At 35.0% G+C, this 20,120-nt stretch overlaps 1 protein-coding gene across 2 annotated transcripts; it reads right to left on the reverse strand.

Annotated features, from left to right (window-relative positions):
* Positions 1–343: 343 nt before the first annotated feature.
* Positions 344–9,322, reverse strand: LOC147279500 ((R)-mandelonitrile beta-glucosyltransferase-like). 2 transcript variants are annotated; one of them, XM_086252534.1, is made up of 3 exons: positions 9,293–9,322; positions 1,555–2,038; positions 344–1,284 (listed from the first exon to the last, which is right to left on the reverse strand). In XM_086252534.1, the coding sequence occupies exons 1-3, from the start codon at positions 9,320–9,322 to the stop codon at positions 344–346; spliced, it is 1,455 nt and encodes a 484-aa protein (XP_086108660.1). The 2 variants fall into 2 exon arrangements, with proteins under 2 accessions (XP_086108660.1, XP_086108661.1); XM_086252535.1 differs by lacking the exon at positions 9,293–9,322 and having other exon boundaries at positions 1,555–2,065.
* Positions 9,323–20,120: the final 10,798 nt, after the last annotated feature.

A 20,120-nucleotide genomic window follows, 5' to 3' on the forward strand; every position in this document is an offset into this window, starting at 1 on the left:
GTGGTGGGCGCATGTATTACATGTATGAATTCTAGTCTTCTAGTTGAACCATAGGATACTCATCTCAATTCTTTACTAATCTTATCTCATATTTTCATGTCCTTTATTTGGTTATATGATACAGTTTGCAATAGTAAAAAGAAACGAAAAATCCATGTGCTTTATTTGATTATTTGACATGGCCTGTTTTAATCATTAGACCACATTTTACAATAGAAAATTGTAGGACCGCAAGCTACATTGGTTTGATACATAGATGGGAATCCACTTCACCCTTAATACAATCATGAATCAAAATCCTAAATATCCACTTCACTCTTAATGCAGTCAATTAATCAAAATTCTAAATTCTGGGAGACAGAAGCACCTTGTCAACCATTTTGTCCAAATCCAGAAAAGACAGCCCATTAGGACCAGTCACTGCCTCCTTTGCCAACTTCTTCCATTCAATGGCTTTCTTCCTCATTTCTTTGCCCTCCTCTCCTTCCATCAACTTTCTCACAAGCCCCTCTATGTAATCCCTTTTCACATCACCCTCTATCTCCATGCCTATGCCCCACTCTTTGTAACAGTACCTGCAATTGGTCTGTTGCTCAGCAAAGAAAGGCCAACAAATCATAGGTACCCCACCACAAACACTTTCAAGGGTAGAGTTCCACCCACTGTGAGTCAAGAACCCTCCAATAGAAGGGTGGCTCAGGACTTGTTCTTGAGGACACCAACTTGCCAATAGACCCCTTTCCTTGGTCTCTTCCACAAACTCTGGTGGAACCACAGCTGAATCCCCTGCAACAAGGTCAGGCCTAATGACCCACAAAAAGGTCTGGTTGCTGTGTGCAAGTCCCCAAGCAAACTCAACCAGCTGCTCGGATGTCATCACTGTGATGCTTCCAAAGTTGACATAAACCACTGAATTGGGTTCTTTAGAGTCAAGCCATTCAAGACACTCTGGTTCCTCTGTCCATAGGTTTGACACAATCGACTTCAAATCGTTATCTGCCGGGAGCTGATTAACTTGTAGATGTAGGGGTCCAATGGAGTAAATGGGTGGTAGCAAACTCAAAAGTCCATCTAAAACTTCATGTTCCAAGTCATGGAAGGTGTTCAAAATAATAGCAGAAGCTCTTTGAGCTCGTTTGGTCTCAGACACAACAAAATCCAGCATAATGTCATCTGGGTCTGTGGTCCTAATGAAGCTGGGGATGTCCTTCAAACGAATACCTCCCATGCCTGGTATCCAATCTACCTCAGTTTCCAAATACCCGTTTGTCAAATAACTCTCATCTGCAAATCAAAGAAAATAGAATAGTATTATTAGTGAAAGAAACATTCTTATCAAAATGTTTAATAAGTACAAGTTATTCATATGCATAAAAATAAATAAATAAATTTATTCATAAATTACAAATTAAATAAGTCTTTGACTTCCTAAATCACCTCTCAGAAGCTTGAAGTCATTTCCTCAAATACATTACAAACAACATGCATGCAGTTTATCAACAAAAAGCAGAGAAACAAGTAGTTGGGCTTCCCTTCATTAATATTGTTTAATACCTTTGAGAGGAGTGAGAACCTTTTGAATTAAGTGGTGGTAGTGAACGTAGGCCATGAAGCCACAAGCACTAGTAGTCCAGAAAAGAACTTCTGGAACACCCAGTTCCTCTGATGCATCAAGAGTGAAGCTCATGACATCATCAGAGATTATGCAACTCACAGGAGGGGAAGTGGGTGAGGAATTGAGCTTGGAAACAAGGTTTCTGAAGGGTGCCAAGCAGGTCTTGCTTGTGGAATCACAGAGAGAAGGTATGTCTTGGGTGGCATTTGCATCAGTTGGAGGGAGGCCATCGGGAATGGTCTCGAATTTAAAGGTGGGAAGGCCGTCAAGGGAGTTGGGACCTCTGGATTTAAGGAGGCGTTTGTGGTTGTACTCTGTGTTCACAAAGGTTATGTGGAAGCCTTTGTGGTGGAGGATTTTGGCCAATTTCAGCATTGGGTTTATGTGGCCTTGAGCTGGGAATGGTATGCATACTGCATGTGGCTTCTCTGTCATGGCAATGGAACTCATTAATTCTCTGTTCTCCCTCTCAAATTATAGAGCTAACGAAAATGAGATGTGTTGCGGAGAAGGAAGTGATTATAATGCCAGTTTTATAAAGCAAAAGAGTCCATCAGTCCGTTCAAAAATAATATATATATATATATAATAGTGAAAAGATTTTGTGCCATGTGCCATGTGGCAACATTATTTGTTTATAAATACTATTTTGCCGGCCATCTAAAATCTAAGAGTTGTAATTCCAATTTTATAAAAAAAAAAATATATGTATTATCTTCTTCCATGATTGAATTACAACTGTAAATCGACAACTTTTCATCAAATTATCGTGGATCAAATACTATGATTGATGTTGTCTCAAGTGTCAATTGGATTTGCAATTTGTTAGGAAAGAAATATAGAGGTTTATGGGAAAAGGCATTTCGACAAAAAAAAAAAAAAAGGCATTTGAGCCACAAGACACGACCTTCAAGGCAAACTGGAAGAGGAAGAATACCAGTACCATTGTTTGACATTGAGGAAGAACACCACCTACTGTTCAGGGAGGGCAAACAGCAAAATACAAAGTTGCCGGATCTAGACGTCTAGTAGAGCAAGTCAACTAGCAAAAAGTTGCCGGATCTAGACGTCTAGTAGAGCAAGTCAACTAGCAAACGGAAATCATCCGGCAACAAAAATTCCACATCAAACCTCATCACCCAAGCACGAGGGACAGCTCTTTACCCACCTAAGCCAAAGCGATTAGAGCCAAACAATCAAGTTTCAAAGCCTTTTTAGATAAAAGTAGTGAATTAAAGCGTATCATAATAAATGAATTGAATAAAAAAAATTTAAATCGTAGATGAAATTAGAGAAATGATATACTAGGTTTTTAGGGTTCTAAAATTGGGGCAAAACTTTGTTAAGAGATGAACGTATGTTTTGATGGGTTTTTTAATTAGAAAATTAGGATTAAATATCAAATATTAATAATTTTTTAGTAAAACAACAAGACACTAATTTTTTTTAGTTTAGGTACTAAACTAGAGCAAGACATTTTGAATTAGGTCACAAATTGGTTTGCTATACAGTTATGATTGTTTGACGCTAATTTTTTTAGTTTAGGTACTAACCTAGAGCAAGATATTTTAAATTATGTTACAAATTGGTTTACTATATAGTTGTGACTGTTTCAAATTCATAAAAATTCAAAATTTATAAGGTTTAATGCTTTTGATTTGGACTTAGGTGATGAAGTCCTATAACCCAGAGACTAAACATTAAAGTTTATGCTTTGCAAATATTGAAAAAACAAAAAATCAATAAAAAAATTTAGGACTATTAGACAGTCACAGCTCAGTATAATTATGTTTTTTAAAGTTGGTACAAAAACTAAAATTTAGTATCTAAAGTGAAATGACATAAATATTTTGGTAGTTAAAATGAAAAAACATTATAATTTGATACCTAAATTGAACGGAATTTTTTTTTTATTTAGTCTTGAAATTTTTTTATTTGTAATTTAATTTACGTTTTGTATAATTTTAATAAAGGCTAAATGAATCTTTTTAAAAGCTTATGTGACAAATGCATAATTAAATGTATTTAATAATATTAAATACTTTAATTGACATGAAAATTTCATGTCATTAAGGTAGTCTAGCATTCCCCTATATAATATACATGATCTCCCTGTATCAGAAATTCTCTTAAAAAAGATGTGAGTCTTTTTATGATATTTTACCATTTTTTCAAGCTATTTTTTACGGTGTTCAACATTTTAGGTTGTAACTCTCAATTTTGAGTTGTAACCCAAAATTCGAGAGTTAAAAACTAAAATTTAACAAGGAAGGGGAGTTTAAAATCATGGGATTAAAACAAAAGACTATGTCTCGATGGATGATTTATACCTTCAAATATTAAACTCTATCAAAAATAAAATCAAATGGTCAAAAAAAGCCATAAAATCTATACATATATTCTTTAATTAAAAAACAGACGACTTGCTTAGTTTAGGTATTAAAATTAGAAATAATTTTAATAATTTCTTAAAAAACAGACGTCTTACAGATGTTTTGATGGGTTTTTTAAAGATACATTGATTTTAACTACTAAATTTTAATAATTTTTTAGTTTAGGTATTAAAATTAGAAATAATTACTCATAACTACATATTTGCTATGGTTTTTAACTTGTAATACCACTATTATTAATATATAATAATTAGGTTAGTTTTATTAACAATTAGGTTAGTTTGACTGCATGTGCTTTAGTTGACTGCAGCTGAGTGGGCTGCTTACCAGCTAGCGTGTGTTAAGTGATGCAGTTTTACAATTTTACCCTTATGACAGTTTTTAGTTATTTTTAACTTATCTGTGCCCTTTCCCCGATTATGTTTAGGTTCTTGATTTTTTTTGTTTAGTTCAGTTTCTGAAACTGCAGCTATCTGCAGTTTTTTGCATTTTTCTGCAGTTTCTAGAACTGCAGTTTTTTGTAATTTCTGAAACTGCAATTGAACTGAAACTGCATAAAAAACTGTAGTTTATGCAGTTTACAGTGAACTGAAACTGCAGTTTCTGGAATTACAAGTGAACTTTCTGCAGTTTCTAAAACTGCAAGTGAACTGAAACTGCATAAAAAATTGCAGTTTATGCAGTTTACAGTGAACTGAAACTGTAGTTTCTGGAATTACAAGTGAACTTTCTGCAGTTTCTAGAACTGTAAGTGAACTGAAACTGCAGAAACTGCAATTTATTAGAGTTGAAACTGCAGTTTATTGGAGTTGCTGACTTGCAGTTTCAGTTTATTGGTGTTTTGGCATGTTGCAGCTGGTGAGGACACGGCAGGTATTTTTAATTTTTGTTATCCCTATTTTCGTCAACACAATGCGCTGACAGAGGGATCCAGTGGATGTGGTGTCCGCAAAGGAATAATAGAATTGTGGTAGTTGGCCCGCAAAGAAAGAAAGGGGCTTTGGGTGGTTTTGGTTAATAAATTTAGGTGCTAATACCTGTATGTTAACGGACCCTTAAAATTAAATATCATTTTAGATTAGATACTAGTTAAAAAATCAAACAAAATAATAAAGTAAAAGGTATTAAAATTTACAAATATTACATCACATGCCACTACAATAAAAAAATAAAAATAATATTACATCACAAATATTATATTAATTTATACTATATTGTATTAAAAAAAAAATCAATCAAGTCGCAACTTAAGTGTGACTGTCTTGGTAAATTGAAAAAGACAACTCACACTATACTATATATTATTTTGAGTAAAAGTATTGTTTTGACATCTATTTATATTATATTATAGTATAATTTCTCTAAAAAATATTCAATTAAGTCACAACTTAACTGTAACTGTCTCACAACTTAGATGCGATTGTCGTTCAGTCACAACTAAATTTGAAGTTGTGACTGTCGTACAGTCACAACTAAATGTCAAGTTGAGACTACATTAACAAATTTTCAAGATAATATAAAAGCCTTAAGGACAATTTTGTCAATACTTTATAAATTTTAACTAACATTCATCATATGTGGGCCAAAGAATAAAAATGTCAAATGGAAAATGCTCAAATCAAAGGGGCCAACATATTTGTGACCTAATCTAAAAAAGTACATTTAAATTTGGTAGTTCAATTGAAATATTATATGGTATTCATGATATACCAAAAAATTATTGAAATTTGATATTTAATTCTAATTTTCTATATATGTTATTTATGGAACATTAATATATTACTGCATCACATTAAAAATCCAAAAATATATTATTATAATTGTTATTAGTCATAATATATTATTGACGAACAATTATAAAAGTGTTAGAAGCACACAAAAACTACTCAAATGCTTAATTAAATTGTGGATCAGATCGACATAAATGTACTCTCTTTGTCTCTACCTACATGATATTTGAAAGTTTAATTTAGGTGATCTATTCACTCAATTAACTTGATTAATTTCACTTTCAGTGATCGGACCCCAATTTTTGGTTTATGTGATCACTCACGAACTAGTCAACCAAACACAACTCTGACGGTCCAGTAACAAAATGTGAAACTCCACATTGACTTTGAAAAACCAAAAATCACTTCAGTAAAAACAACACAAATCAAACACACCAAGGATCAAGTGACATCCTATACACTCAGAGGACCCATCACAATAGGCATCCCAGTGTTATCCACAACTACAGTGGTGTGTGATTATCTAAACAGTTATATAAAGCATATATCAATTTTATGCAAATAGCTCCAGTACAGATTTGTGTTTAAAAGATGAGTGAGTCAGTAATCAAAACAACACAAATAGGGAAGACAGAAACACACAAAATGTTCACCCAGAAAAACCACAAAGGGTAAAAACTGGGGGTCTATCCAGCTGACCAGGCAATCCACTAAATCAGAAGTTCAATACAAAAGAGGGTACTCAGCACACAAGCTCAATCACTAAGTCCTAGACTAAGTGGCAGCTATCTTACCCATTTTGTGCAACTTCCATACGCAAGGCAGATGGTCATTCATGAAGAAGGCAGCTCCACTCCAAGCTCATCAACCCATGGCACCAATCCGCACCAAGCTCAGTGGTTTCATCAATGCATGAACATGATATGCAAATATAGGATTCACAAACAAAGATTAATCTTCTCAAGCTATCGGCATGAAAAGATCAATATTGAATCCTTCAACTTAAATCTAAAATGAATGTGTTTGAAGTATGTATGAAGACATTTAAGCACTCAAACCCATATAGAATTTCAGATTTAACAAAAACAATTTCAGAAAATCTCTAAGTGATTTTTCAAGAATTAAAAATCATTTTCTGAAAATTTATGAAGATGAGCACCTCACATGGAAAATACCCAGCAGTGAAAACCCAAGAATTCACGCTCTGAAATGGCTCATCGACGTACACACCAGATCTGGACAGCCAGCCCACTTATCCCCGTACACACCCACGCAAGAGGCATGTTCGCCCATGCCACGTGGAAGCCAATCAATGGCTGTCCACAAGAGACGGATTAAGGGCATATTCCCTTTGTCCTAGAGGGGTATCCTAGTATTTACTAAGGATAGAAAAAATCAGCTGTCAAAAGGAATTTTGCATTTAAAAATCAGAATGTAGAAGATGATGAATAGTGTGTGTGCGTGAATGGGAAAGAGGAAATCAGATCTGAATGCTACAGTGGAGAAAACAAGTCTTGTGCAATGCACATGCATGTCTAATACTAAATAGAATATGGGCTTTCAAAGAATTGGGCTTAAAAAGCAAAACCCGAAATGACCCACTGTAGCAACTGTAATTTAAGTAACAGTCACTGTACGTGAAAAACAGTGTTCATTATGATCAGTGAATGACTAGTCAAATAGACAAAAATCTGTTAATTTCATGAAATGAATGAAGTGCAGTATACCTTGTGACTTGTTCATTCTTGACTTCTTCAAAGCAGCAGACCTTGTCCTAAATCTAGCCTAGAGCTTGTGAGTGAATAAATACAAATTAATACAATTGTTTTGACAAGGAAAATAGCCAACATTAACAAATCCTAGAAACTAACAATCTCCCCCTTTGGCTTTCCTTGACAAAACAATAACCCAATCACCTCACAAGACTCTCAACACACAGCCCAACACTTGTTATAATGTACCTGCAAGAAGAAATACTTGCACAACACAAAGTATGATAGTATGCAGTTTAAACGCAGCAAGCAATGGAGATTAAACAACAGCCAAGGTACATCAACCAATACATTCTCCCCCTTTTTGTCATGGAAAGACAAAAGGTCAGTCATAAAAGACAATTCAGTTCAGAAGCACAGAAAAATGGAGAGATATGCAAGAAAAATACATGCCGAAAGAGAAACATTCCAGACAAGTCTAACTCCCCCTAAATTTTAACTCCTCTAAAGACAAACTCCCCCTAAAGACAAACTCCCCCTAAATGCAACATCTCGATACCGGGCTTGCAGAATATAGACATGTAATATGAGGGACAGCTAGAGAAGAACCTAGGTATGCAGAAAAGTCTGAAATGCCCTTAATGAACAGTGATTCAAAGTGCAGAATGGCTCTGTGAAATTGACTGTATTTGACGATTGGTAAACTAGTCAAAATGAACAAACTGCGTACTGGAGCATAAAACAAAAAAAAGATAGAGGAATCCTTAGAAAATTGGAAGCAATGACACACAAGGAAAATCTATGAGTTAGATGTGCTTCAGGGATTTTATTTTTGACAAAACAAATTTGACAAAACAACAAACACACTTGAAAAGAATTTAACCACCAATGTCAACACTCTAATAGATATGGAAAATGAAGATTGCAAATTTTGTGCAAGAGAATAAGCATATTTGGGATATAGGGAGGTCAATGCTAGCATGCAAGACTTGTTCAAGATGGTAAAACAATGTCAATGACAATCAAAGAGGTTAAATAAGTTTCATCCACTACAAGAGATTGGAATTTAACCACTCAAGAGAATTTCTAATTTGGGAACAAATCTTGAAAGCAAAGATTTTCAACTCATGACAATGGCTTTTCAAAAATTATTTTCATTTGTTTTGTTTAAGCACATCCCAAGTTAAGTGCAATGAATTGGTCCAATTTTGCGACTCTTTACCCTAGAACACCATAAAAACACCTTGTTTCTTCCTAGGGCCGTGACTTCTTTGGTCACACTTCCTTTTTTTTTAATTATTTTGTATGGTGCACATTTGTTCAAATGAGAAAAGTGTAGCTGAAGATGGATCACAAATGAGGAATTATATTGAAGGGCTAAATTGCATCCTCAAACAAATTGTCTTTGAAAAGCATTTAACAAGTTTGATTGATTATGACAAAGTGTTTAAATAAATCAAGGCTAACATTTGACAAGAAGGAGGGATTATGCTTATAGACATGACTCATGTTATGCAAGAACCTTTTTGAATATCAAAGAGAGTGTGACACATAATGTTAAGACCTTTCAAGGTGGTTATTTTCTTTAAAAGAAAAAACTACTTAACCAAATAAAAGAAACTTAAACAATGAAGCACATTTAACTACAAAGACTCATGCATGTGTACAAATGCCAATTGACTTCCGAAGACTAATGTGCTTTGGATTCTCTAGAGCTTTTGTAAAGATGTCTGCAAGTTGTTGTTCGGAAGGAACAAAAGTCAAAGTAAGAGTGCCACTCTCCACAAGATCTCGAATGAAATGATGTCTTATGTCAATATGCTTGGTTCTAGTATGTTGCACCGGGTTCTTGGAGATATCTATAGCACTCATGTTATCACAATAGATGAGAAAAGTTTTCTCATCAATTCCATAATCGGCTAACATTTGTCTCATCCAAATGAGTTGTGTACAACAACTCCCTGCTGCTATGTATTCAGCTTCAGCAGTCGACAAAGAGACAGAATTCTGCTTCTTGCTATGCCAAGACACTAGGTTATTCCCAACATAGAAAGCACCACCCGAGGTGCTCTTCAAATCATCACTACACCCAGCCCAATCGGAGTCACTAAATCCAACCAATTTAGTGTTGGTATCATGGGTATACCACAACCCATAGTCAAGAGTCCCACTTACATATTTGATGATTCTTTTTGTTGCAAACAAATGGGAGTCTTTGGGATCACTTTGGAACCTAGCACAAACACCTACCGCAAATGATATGTCCGGTCTACTAGCTGTGAGGTAGAGGAGACTTCCTATCATGCTTCTATACAAGGTTTGGTCCACTTGCTTACCACTTGGATCCCTATGAAGTTTGGAGCTTTTACTCATTGGAGTAGTAGCCACTTTGGAAGACTCAAGCCCAAACTTTTTGACCAAGTTTCTAGCATACTTAGATTGGGAGATAAATATCCCACTATCTACTTGCTTGACTTGAAGCCCTAAAAAGAAATTCATTTCACCAACTAGACTCATTTCAAATTCACTAGACATTACATCAATGAATCTCTTAACATGAAAATCTGAAGTTGAACCAAAAACAATATCATCCACATAAACTTGAGCAATCAAGACATCATTTTTCAACCTTTTTACAAATAGGGTCTTGTCAACCGACCCTCTTTGATACCCATTGGACAACAAGTGATGAGAGAGTCTCTCATACCAAGCTCTTGGAGCTTGCTTCAGCCCATACAAGGCTTTCCTCAATTTATAGACACCATCTCTCATGTGAGGATCCTCAAAACCTTTTGGTTGTTCTACAAAAACTTCCTCATTCAAGTAACCATTTAAAAACGCTGTTTTGACATCCATTTGATACAATTTGAACTTAAGATGACATGCAATGGCACAAAGCAACCTAACGGACTCAAGTCTAGCAACGGGTGCAAAAGTCTCATCAAAATCAATGCCCTCTAATTGAGAGTACCCTTGAGCAACAAGCCTAGCCTTGTTTCTAACTACATTCCCAAATTCATCGGATTTATTTTTGAATATCCATTTGGTTCCAATGACATTTGTGTTGGCTGGTCTCTCTACAAGAGTCCACACTTGGTTTCTCTCAAATTGGTTCAATTCCTCATGCATTGCACTCACCCATTCCTCATGATTGAGTGCTTCTTTGACATTTTTAGGTTCAACAATGGAAACATAGCACACATGAGCAAGTTCATTGGCCATTTGTTTTCTAGTCCTAACTGGCTGGTCTAAGGAACCTAGAATTACATCTTCACCATGGTTACACCTCACCCATCTTGGTTTTTCAGATCTGTGACTCAGAGTTTTGTCAGTTTGTTCGCTCTCTGACTTGTCAAACTCAACAATTTTTGAGTCATCAGTAGCTTCATCACTACCTGACTTGGACTCTTCTTTAACCAAACTAACCTCTTTCGGATCAGATTGTGGGAACAATCCATCCTTATCTGCAGCCATTTCAATAGATGCATCATGATCATCTATTTTCACATTTATGGATTCCAACATAGAATTTGTTCGCAAATTGAAGACTCTAAAAGCTCTACTATTGGATGAATAGCCTAGAAACAGACCCTCATCACTCTTGGAATCAAATTTCCCCAAATGTTATCTATCCCTAAGGATGTAACATGCACTCCCAAACACTCTAAAGTGTGTAACCTTAGGTTTCCTACCCTTCCACAGTTCATAGGGAGTCTTTTTGGTTCCCGGCCTAAGATAGACTCTATTTATGGTGTAACATGCCGTGTTTACCGCCTCAGCCCAGAAATGTTTAGCAAGATTTTTGCTATTCAACATTACTCTAGCCATTTCAATCAAAACCCTATTCTTTCTCTCAACGATTCCATTTTGTTGGGGTGTTATTGGAGCTGAGAATTCATGTTTAATACCCATTTGACAACAAAACTCATCGAATTGAGAGTTTTCAAACTCAGTACCATGGTCTGATCTGATTCTGGACAGGGTTGACAGACTCGACATACCTTCACTTTTCTGCAGTTTCACAATCTTGACAAAATGATGAAATGTCTCCGACTTGTCCTTAAGAAATGACACCCAAGTGTACCTAGAAAAATCATCTACCATGACTAGAATGTATTTCTTTCCACCTATTGACAAGGTTTGGACCGGACCAACTAAATCCAAGTGAATTAGTTCAAGTGTCCTAGAGGTGCCTATGTCTTTGACTCTTTTGTGTGGTTCTTTGGTTTGTTTCCCCATTTGACATGGACCACAAACAAAAGTTTCGGGCTTTCCTATCTTTGGAAGACCTCTAACAACCTCATGCTTAGACAACTTATAAAGGTCATGAACATTAATGTGACCAAGTCTTTGATGCCAAAGAGAGCTAGTGTCATCAATAGCTCTATTGCAAGTATTCTCAATTTTTTCAACATTGCCATCAAACACATAGCAATCATCCCTAGACCTAGGGGCATTCAAGATCTCCCTTCCTTGGGAGTCAACAATTCTACATCCACTTTTGGACATACACACTTCACCACCCCATTCATCACAAAGTTGGCTAATACTAAGCAAATTAGAATTTAGCCCATCAACAAATCTCACATTTTTCAATTCGGGTATACCGGGTATGTGTACAACCCCCTTTCCACTCACATATGACTTCTCTCCTCCTCCAAAAGTCACACTACCACCATCATAAGGAGCAAGAGAGGTAAAGACCTCCTTATCTCCCGTCATATGTTTGGAACACCCACTATCTAGGTACCAAATGTTCCTCTTAGTGGCTGAAAAAGCATTCAAGGTTACTAGACATTTAGTGGAGCTCTTCACAACCCATCTTTGATATGGACATGGCTTATTTTTGGGAAGTGGGGTGACAAGTAAGGCAATTTTGGTTACCTCCTTGAGTAGATTGTTCACTTGCTCTTGTAGAGAAACATTTCTCTTTGGTTCACTTGATTTCTTTCCTCTAAGTTTGTTGCAATTTGGTCTAATGTGACCCTTGACATGACAATGATGACAAACCGGGACAAACTTTGTTTTTCTAAGTGAAGTAGAACAATCAATTTGTGTGACACTTGATGTGGCTTGACTTGACTTAGAATGAGATGCATTTTGACCAATGTCAATGAAACCTAGACCCTTTTTAACACTATGATCAGATTCTGACTTGACAAAAATGGTCTTTGTGTTGGATACACTAGGACTATTTTCACTAAAACCCAAACCGGTTTTATCACCATGATGCTTTCCAATCCTAAGCATCCTATCCACCTTTTCAGCCCCAATGGTGAGCTCAACAATGCTCTCATTTGCTTCATGAACTTCTTTTTCAAGCTTTTCATTCAAAGATTTAAAGTAGATGTTGCTCTCCTTGAGCACTTTGACTTGACTCTCAAAATTTTGTTTCAAGATAGCCACACTTTCTAATTCACTCTCTAATGACTCAATCTTCTCACACAATTTCAATTTAGCATTCTTTAGTTTCTGATTTTCTTCCTTTATGCTAAGAGTTTCGGTGAAAAGTAAGTCATACTTATCACAAAGTGCAGTGTAAGACTCATCATCAGGAACAGATTCTGAGTCAGACCCACCATCTACTTGGTCAATCTCCTTGATTGATGCAACAAATGCAACTTCATCTCCCTCAACATCGGAAGAAGACTCACAATCATTTGAGTCATCACTCTCACTATCACTCCAAGTGATTTTCATGGCTTTATTCTTACTTGAAGAATGATTCTTTCTATTGTTTGCACATTCAATTGCTATGTGACCTATTCCACCACAAGTGTAACATTTCACATCTCTCTTGGTTGTTCTTCCCTCTTTAAAGTTAGGCTTCCTCTCTTGTTTTCTCTCAAATGAATTCTCTCCTTGAGGTTTGAATTTGAACTCCTTAAAGTTGTTACCACTAGTTCTAGCTTCTCTCCCTTTATTTCTAAGAATTCGTCTAAATCTTTTGACAAAAAGGGCAACCTCATCATCGGACATGGATGATTTTTCACTCAAGTTTTCACTCATCTCTTTGACACTTTGCAAAGCAATATCTTTTGACTTCTTGCTATCCCTTTCATCCATTTCAAGTTCCATCTCAAAGGTTTTAAGCTTTCCTACCAATTTACCAATTTTGAGTTCATCCAAATTTTGGACTTCTTGTATTGCATGCTTCTTAGATTGAAATCTCTTAGGTAGAGATCTAAGAACCTTTTGGACAATGGTAGACTCCTCATAAGGTTTACCTAGGGACATGGCTTCATTTGTGAGGGCTTCCAACCTTTCATAGAACTCGGAAAATGACTCGGACTCTTTCATCCTAATTTCTTCAAATTTGGCATGTACCATTTGAAGCTTAAGTGACCTAACTTGTTTGTCCCCCTCATGAACAACCCTAAGTTTGTTCCAAGCTTGCCTAGCCGTGACACAATGTTGTATGTGTGCAAATTGTGAGGAAGACAGTGCAGTGACAATAGCATTTCTAGCCTTCTTGTTGGAGCTAGAGGCCGTGACTTCGGCAAAAGACCATTCGGACCTAGGCTTAGGAGTTTCAATCCCATCAACAATCCGTGTGGGAGGAATCCACTCAACATTGAGATACTCATATGCCAACTCATCATAGGCATCAAGAAAAATTTCAAATTTTTCTCTCCAAGCAGCGTAGTTGCTGCCATCAAAAAATGGAGGAGAGTTGCAAGATCCTGCAACACGATCTCTTTCCATCTAGACACACCTAGAAAACAAACAACACCCTAGGATCTCTCTATTTGCTTTTAGAGTAGCGCTCTGATACCAATTGAAAGTTTAATTTAGGTGATCTATTCACTCAATTAACTTGATTAATTTCACTTTCAGTGATCGGACCCCAATTTTTGGTTTATGTGATCACTCACGAACTAGTCAACCAAACACAACTCTGACGGTCCAGTAACAAAATGTGAAACTCCACATTGACTTTGAAAAACCAAAAATCACTTCAGTAAAAACAACACAAATCAAACACACCAAGGATCAAGTGACATCCTATACACTCAGAGGACCCATCACAATAGGCATCCCAGTGTTATCCACAACTACAGTGGTGTGTGATTATCTAAACAGTTATATAAAGCATATATCAATTTTATGCAAATAGCTCCAGTACAGATTTGTGTTTAAAAGATGAGTGAGTCAGTAATCAAAACAACACAAATAGGGAAGACAGAAACACACAAAATGTTCACCCAGAAAAACCACAAAGGGTAAAAACTGGGGGTCTATCCAGCTGACCAGGCAATCCACTAAATCAGAAGTTCAATACAAAAGAGGGTACTCAGCACACAAGCTCAATCACTAAGTCCTAGACTAAGTGGCAGCTATCTTACCCATTTTGTGCAACTTCCATACGCAAGGCAGATGGTCATTCATGAAGAAGGCAGCTCCACTCCAAGCTCATCAACCCATGGCACCAATCCGCACCAAGCTCAGTGGTTTCATCAATGCATGAACATGATATGCAAATATAGGATTCACAAACAAAGATTAATCTTCTCAAGCTATCGGCATGAAAAGATCAATATTGAATCCTTCAACTTAAATCTAAAATGAATGTGTTTGAAGTATGTATGAAGACATTTAAGCACTCAAACCCATATAGAATTTCAGATTTAACAAAAACAATTTCAGAAAATCTCTAAGTGATTTTTCAAGAATTAAAAATCATTTTCTGAAAATTTATGAAGATGAGCACCTCACATGGAAAATACCCAGCAGTGAAAACCCAAGAATTCACGCTCTGAAATGGCTCATCGACGTACACACCAGATCTGGACAGCCAGCCCACTTATCCCCGTACACACCCACGCAAGAGGCATGTTCGCCCATGCCACGTGGAAGCCAATCAATGGCTGTCCACAAGAGACGGATTAAGGGCATATTCCCTTTGTCCTAGAGGGGTATCCTAGTATTTACTAAGGATAGAAAAAATCAGCTGTCAAAAGGAATTTTGCATTTAAAAATCAGAATGTAGAAGATGATGAATAGTGTGTGTGCGTGAATGGGAAAGAGGAAATCAGATCTGAATGCTACAGTGGAGAAAACAAGTCTTGTGCAATGCACATGCATGTCTAATACTAAATAGAATATGGGCTTTCAAAGAATTGGGCTTAAAAAGCAAAACCCGAAATGACCCACTGTAGCAACTGTAATTTAAGTAACAGTCACTGTACGTGAAAAACAGTGTTCATTATGATCAGTGAATGACTAGTCAAATAGACAAAAATCTGTTAATTTCATGAAATGAATGAAGTGCAGTATACCTTGTGACTTGTTCATTCTTGACTTCTTCAAAGCAGCAGACCTTGTCCTAAATCTAGCCTAGAGCTTGTGAGTGAATAAATACAAATTAATACAATTGTTTTGACAAGGAAAATAGCCAACATTAACAAATCCTAGAAACTAACAATATTGAAGGGTATAATAACACTTAATTATAAATTAATATGTCTATATGTATATAGAGTCTTTTTCCAAGCAAGACGTCTGTTTTTTAATTAAAGAATATACGTATAGATTTTATGGCTTTTTTTGACCATTTGATTTTATTTTTGATAGAGTTTAATATTTGAAGGTATAAATCATTCATCGAGACATAGTCTTTTGTTTTAAGATCCATTGATTTTAACTACTAAATTTCAATAACTTTTTAGTTTAGGTACCAAAATTAAATAGCATTTTAGATTAGGTACTAGTTGAAAAGTCAAATAAATTAACAAAGTAAAAGGTATTAGAATTTACAAATATTACATCACATGCCATTACAATAAAAAAAATAAAAATAATATTACATTAATTTATACTATATTGTATTAAAAAAAAAAATCAATTCAGTCACAACTTAACTGTGACTATTTTGGTAAATGAAAGAGACAACTCACACCACTATACTATATATTATTTTGAGTAAAAGTATTGTTTTGACCTCTATTTATACTATATTGTAGTATAATTTCTCTAAAAAAAATTCAATTAAGTCACAACTTAACTGTGACTTTCTCATAACTTAAATGTGACTGTCGTTCAGTCACAACTAAATTTGAAGTTGTGAGTGTCGTACAGTCACAACTAAATGTGAAGTTGAGACTACATTAGCAAATTTTCAAGATAATATAAAAGCCTTAAGGACAATTTTGTCAAAACCTTTTAAATTTTAACTAACACTCATCGTATGTGGGCCAAAGGATAAAAATGTCAAATAGAAAATGCTCAAATCAAATAGGTCAACGTATTTATGACCTAATCTAAAAAATTACATTTAAATTTGGTAGTTCAATTGAAATATTATATAGTCTTCATGATATATCAAAAAATTATTGAGATTTGGTATTTAATCCTCATTTTCTAGTTTTTTAATGAGGAAATTACAAATGTGGTCTACTTATTTTACAAATAGTATAAATTAATGTAATATTTGTGATATAATATTATTTTTATTTTTTTATCGTAATAGCATGTAATGTAATATTTGTAAATTTTAATACCTTTTACTTTATTATTTTGTTTAATTTTTTAACTAGTATTTAATCTAAAATACTATTTAATTTTGATACATAAATTAAAAAATCATTAAAATTTAATAATTAAAATCAACATGCCTTAGCATATATAACAAACAATCATGTAAGTAATTGTTATTTTAATATAATTATTGGATGCAAGATTCTCAACGTAATCAAATAATTTGATTGGACGGAGCCAAGTATATTATTTCGGAGGGATATAAATACCATTTTGTTTCGTTCTTAAAAATTATTTTAGTATTTATGTCCTCAGTTTTGACGTGGACAAATGAGAGATTGCCATGTGTCTAAAGGGAAAAACCATTCTGAAACCAAACACCCCCTTTCTGTTCCCTTTCTGTCTTTTCTCTTCTTTCCTATGCCATGACAGATCTGTCACCATCTGCCATTAGCTGCCTTCATTGCTCATAAGCAAGAAATAAAATTTCAGATTTCGAGAAAATTTTGATGGAAATTTCCACGGAAATTTCGAAGATTTTTAAATTTCGACAAAAATTAGACGGAAACGATGGAAATTATTATCAAAATACGGAAATTTTGAATAAAATTTTACCATATGTTTATTTAACATATTATCTACTACATTGATAAAAAATATTGAAGAAACCAAATTATATGATAGATTTCATGTAATATGTGATGAATATAATGCGCGCTGGAGGCAAATACTGTTAAATAAAATTAATATAATGAATAAATAAAATTACTAAATTTTTTATACTCTATAATATATACACTAAACCTTATACTTTATATGCCTTAATATTACATTAAACCCTATATACTCTATATTCTTTAAGATATTGTATAAGATATTAAAATTTATGCCCTTTAGATTATTTTTAATTATTTTTTATATAAAAATGTATTATAATTTATGGTTTAAAAATAGCTAAACGAAATCTCAAAAGAATCAAACGAAACCTCAAACCCTTTTTTTTCTTTCCAATTACCCAAAAACCTCAAACCTTAATCAACCCTAAACCTTTTTTTTTTTTTTCTTTTCTTTTTTTTCTTTTTCTTCTTTTTCTTTCCTTTTCTTTCCTTTTCTTTCCTTTTCTTTCCTTTTCTTTTTTTCTTTTTTTCTTCTTTCCTTCCTGGCTTCCACTTCTTCTCGTGGGGCGTGAGTGCGTGACCTACAGACCTTCCTTCTTCCCTTGCCTTTTTTTTTCTTTTTCTTTCCTTTTCTTTCCTCTTCTTTTTTTCTTCTTTCCTTCCTGGCTTCCACTTCTTCCCTTTCATTTCTATCTCTCCCAAGTCTCAGCCGCCACTACTAGCAGCGACTCAGCATATCTGCATATGGCATATCAATATATCATTGATATCTATTTGTCTTCTCTCTCCTTCGGTCCTCCTTCTCCAGCGCCGATCTGATTTTCTCCCTCACCGATCTGATTTTCTTTTCTCTCTGTTCTCTCTGTTCTCTCTCTTCCCTCACCAATCATGCCGGTGCTGAGTTTGTAATTGCCAAGGAGAAGACAGAGCAAAATGGCTGGGTTTTGTTGATCGGAGCGAAATTTCGTCAAATTTCGGCGAAATTTCAAAAAATTCGATAATTTCGGCGAAATATTAGCGAAAAATTCATAAACTAGTGTTAAAATTTCCATACCCCTAAATAACGAAATTTTCGGCGAAATTTCACCGAAAATTTCGAAATTTAACTCACTGCTCATAAGTCATAAGTTATAACCTTGTAATTAAATTTCATGGCCATAAAAAAAAAAAAAAAAAACCTTGTAATTAAATTTCAAAAATTTCTTTTTTTTGAGATTTTGAAATATTATCCATATAATTTTGTAGTTAGTGGACTAAAATTTGGTTTTCAAAATTTATTTTTTATAATTAATGAATCAAAATTTTTATATTTTTTAATTCTTAAAATTCAAAATTTAATTCCTTTAACCTATTATGGGCAATTCTGGCAGCTTTTGATTTGTTCACGTCAAAACTGAGGACATATGAGGACCAAGTATTTCCCTTTTAGGAGAAAAAACAATTTGGGGCTCTTCGACCGATATGTCTTAGCCGGGCCCTATAGCAGACAAAAAAATCTACATAACGTGTTGATTCATTTGGTTATAAAAAATAATTGCCCAAAGAAAAAATGCCCAATAATGATGATTTCTGCCAGTTGACAAACAGCTGGTGTGCTATGAGGAGAGATGATAGAGGCAAAGTAGATCAAAATTGACTACTTGTATCATTAAGTTGAAGAAAAAAAAAAAGTTAGTTTCTAATATTATTGTTAATGTAAACAAGCCACTTCAAATGCGGCACCGCAAATACTGCCGTTAATTTATCAGCTATTTTTTTTTAGCCAAGGTCAATTTATCAGCTATATAAAGCTTTATGAGAGAAACTTGGTTGTCCCCATTATACGAAATGTGATGCATCACATGCAAGAGAGGAAAAGAGGAGAGAGAGAGAGAGAGAGAGAGAGAGAGAGAATTTTCTCTCTTTTCCTCTCTTTCTTATTTTCTTGTGATGCGACGTTCTTTATAACGGAAACAAACAAATTTTTCTCAAGAAGCTTTATAGCACAAATCAATAGACATTGGTTCTTGGTTTCCTTTTTTTTTTTGGGCAAAACAAGCCTATTTGAGTTTGAAGTTGACTTATTCTTGAGCTTCCTACGCCTCCTTCCCATTTGTAGTTTTTGTGATGCCACATCCCCTATAACGGAGAGAGACAAGTTTTTCTCAAGCTTTATAGCACAACTCAATAGACATTAGTTCTTTTCTTTTCTTTTATGGGCAAAACAAGCCCATTTGAGTTCGAAGTTGACTTATTCTTGAGCTTCCTACGCCTCATTCTCATTTGTAGTTTTTGTGATGCCACGTCCCCTATAACGGAGACAGACAAGTTTTTCTCAAGCTTTATAGCACAAATCAATAGACATTGGTTCTTTTCTCTTCTTTTTTTTGGGCAAAACAAGCCCATTTGAGTTTGAAGTTGACTTATTCTTGAGCTTCTTATGCCTCCTTCCCATTAGGCCTGGGCATTGGGCGGGTGGGTCGGCTTGGAGCCCAACCCATCTCTGACTATACGGGTCGGTGAGAGTTGGCTCGGCTCTTTGTCGGGGACGGGTCGGAAGCAATCGGAAACGACTTGGCCGAGAAGGAGAAGGAGAA

The sequence above is a fragment of the Dryas octopetala genome, chromosome 7 (genome assembly GCF_963921425.1).
Source record: "Dryas octopetala chromosome 7, drDryOcto1.1, whole genome shotgun sequence".
Taxonomy (NCBI): domain Eukaryota; kingdom Viridiplantae; phylum Streptophyta; class Magnoliopsida; order Rosales; family Rosaceae; genus Dryas; species Dryas octopetala.

What these genes read in the sequence shown, in the direction of transcription:
- LOC147279500 (XM_086252534.1), bottom strand. Translation starts at nt 9,322, where the DNA reads ATGAGTGCTATAGATATCTCCAAGAACCCG. An exon ending in TAGATATCTCCAAGAACCCG is followed by an intron (nt 2,039 to 9,292) that starts GTGCAACATACT and finishes ATGACAGAGAAG; the next exon opens with CCACATGCAGTATGCATACC. An exon ending in GGTTCTCACTCCTCTCAAAG is followed by an intron (nt 1,285 to 1,554) that starts GTATTAAACAAT and finishes TTTGATTTGCAG; the next exon opens with ATGAGAGTTATTTGACAAAC.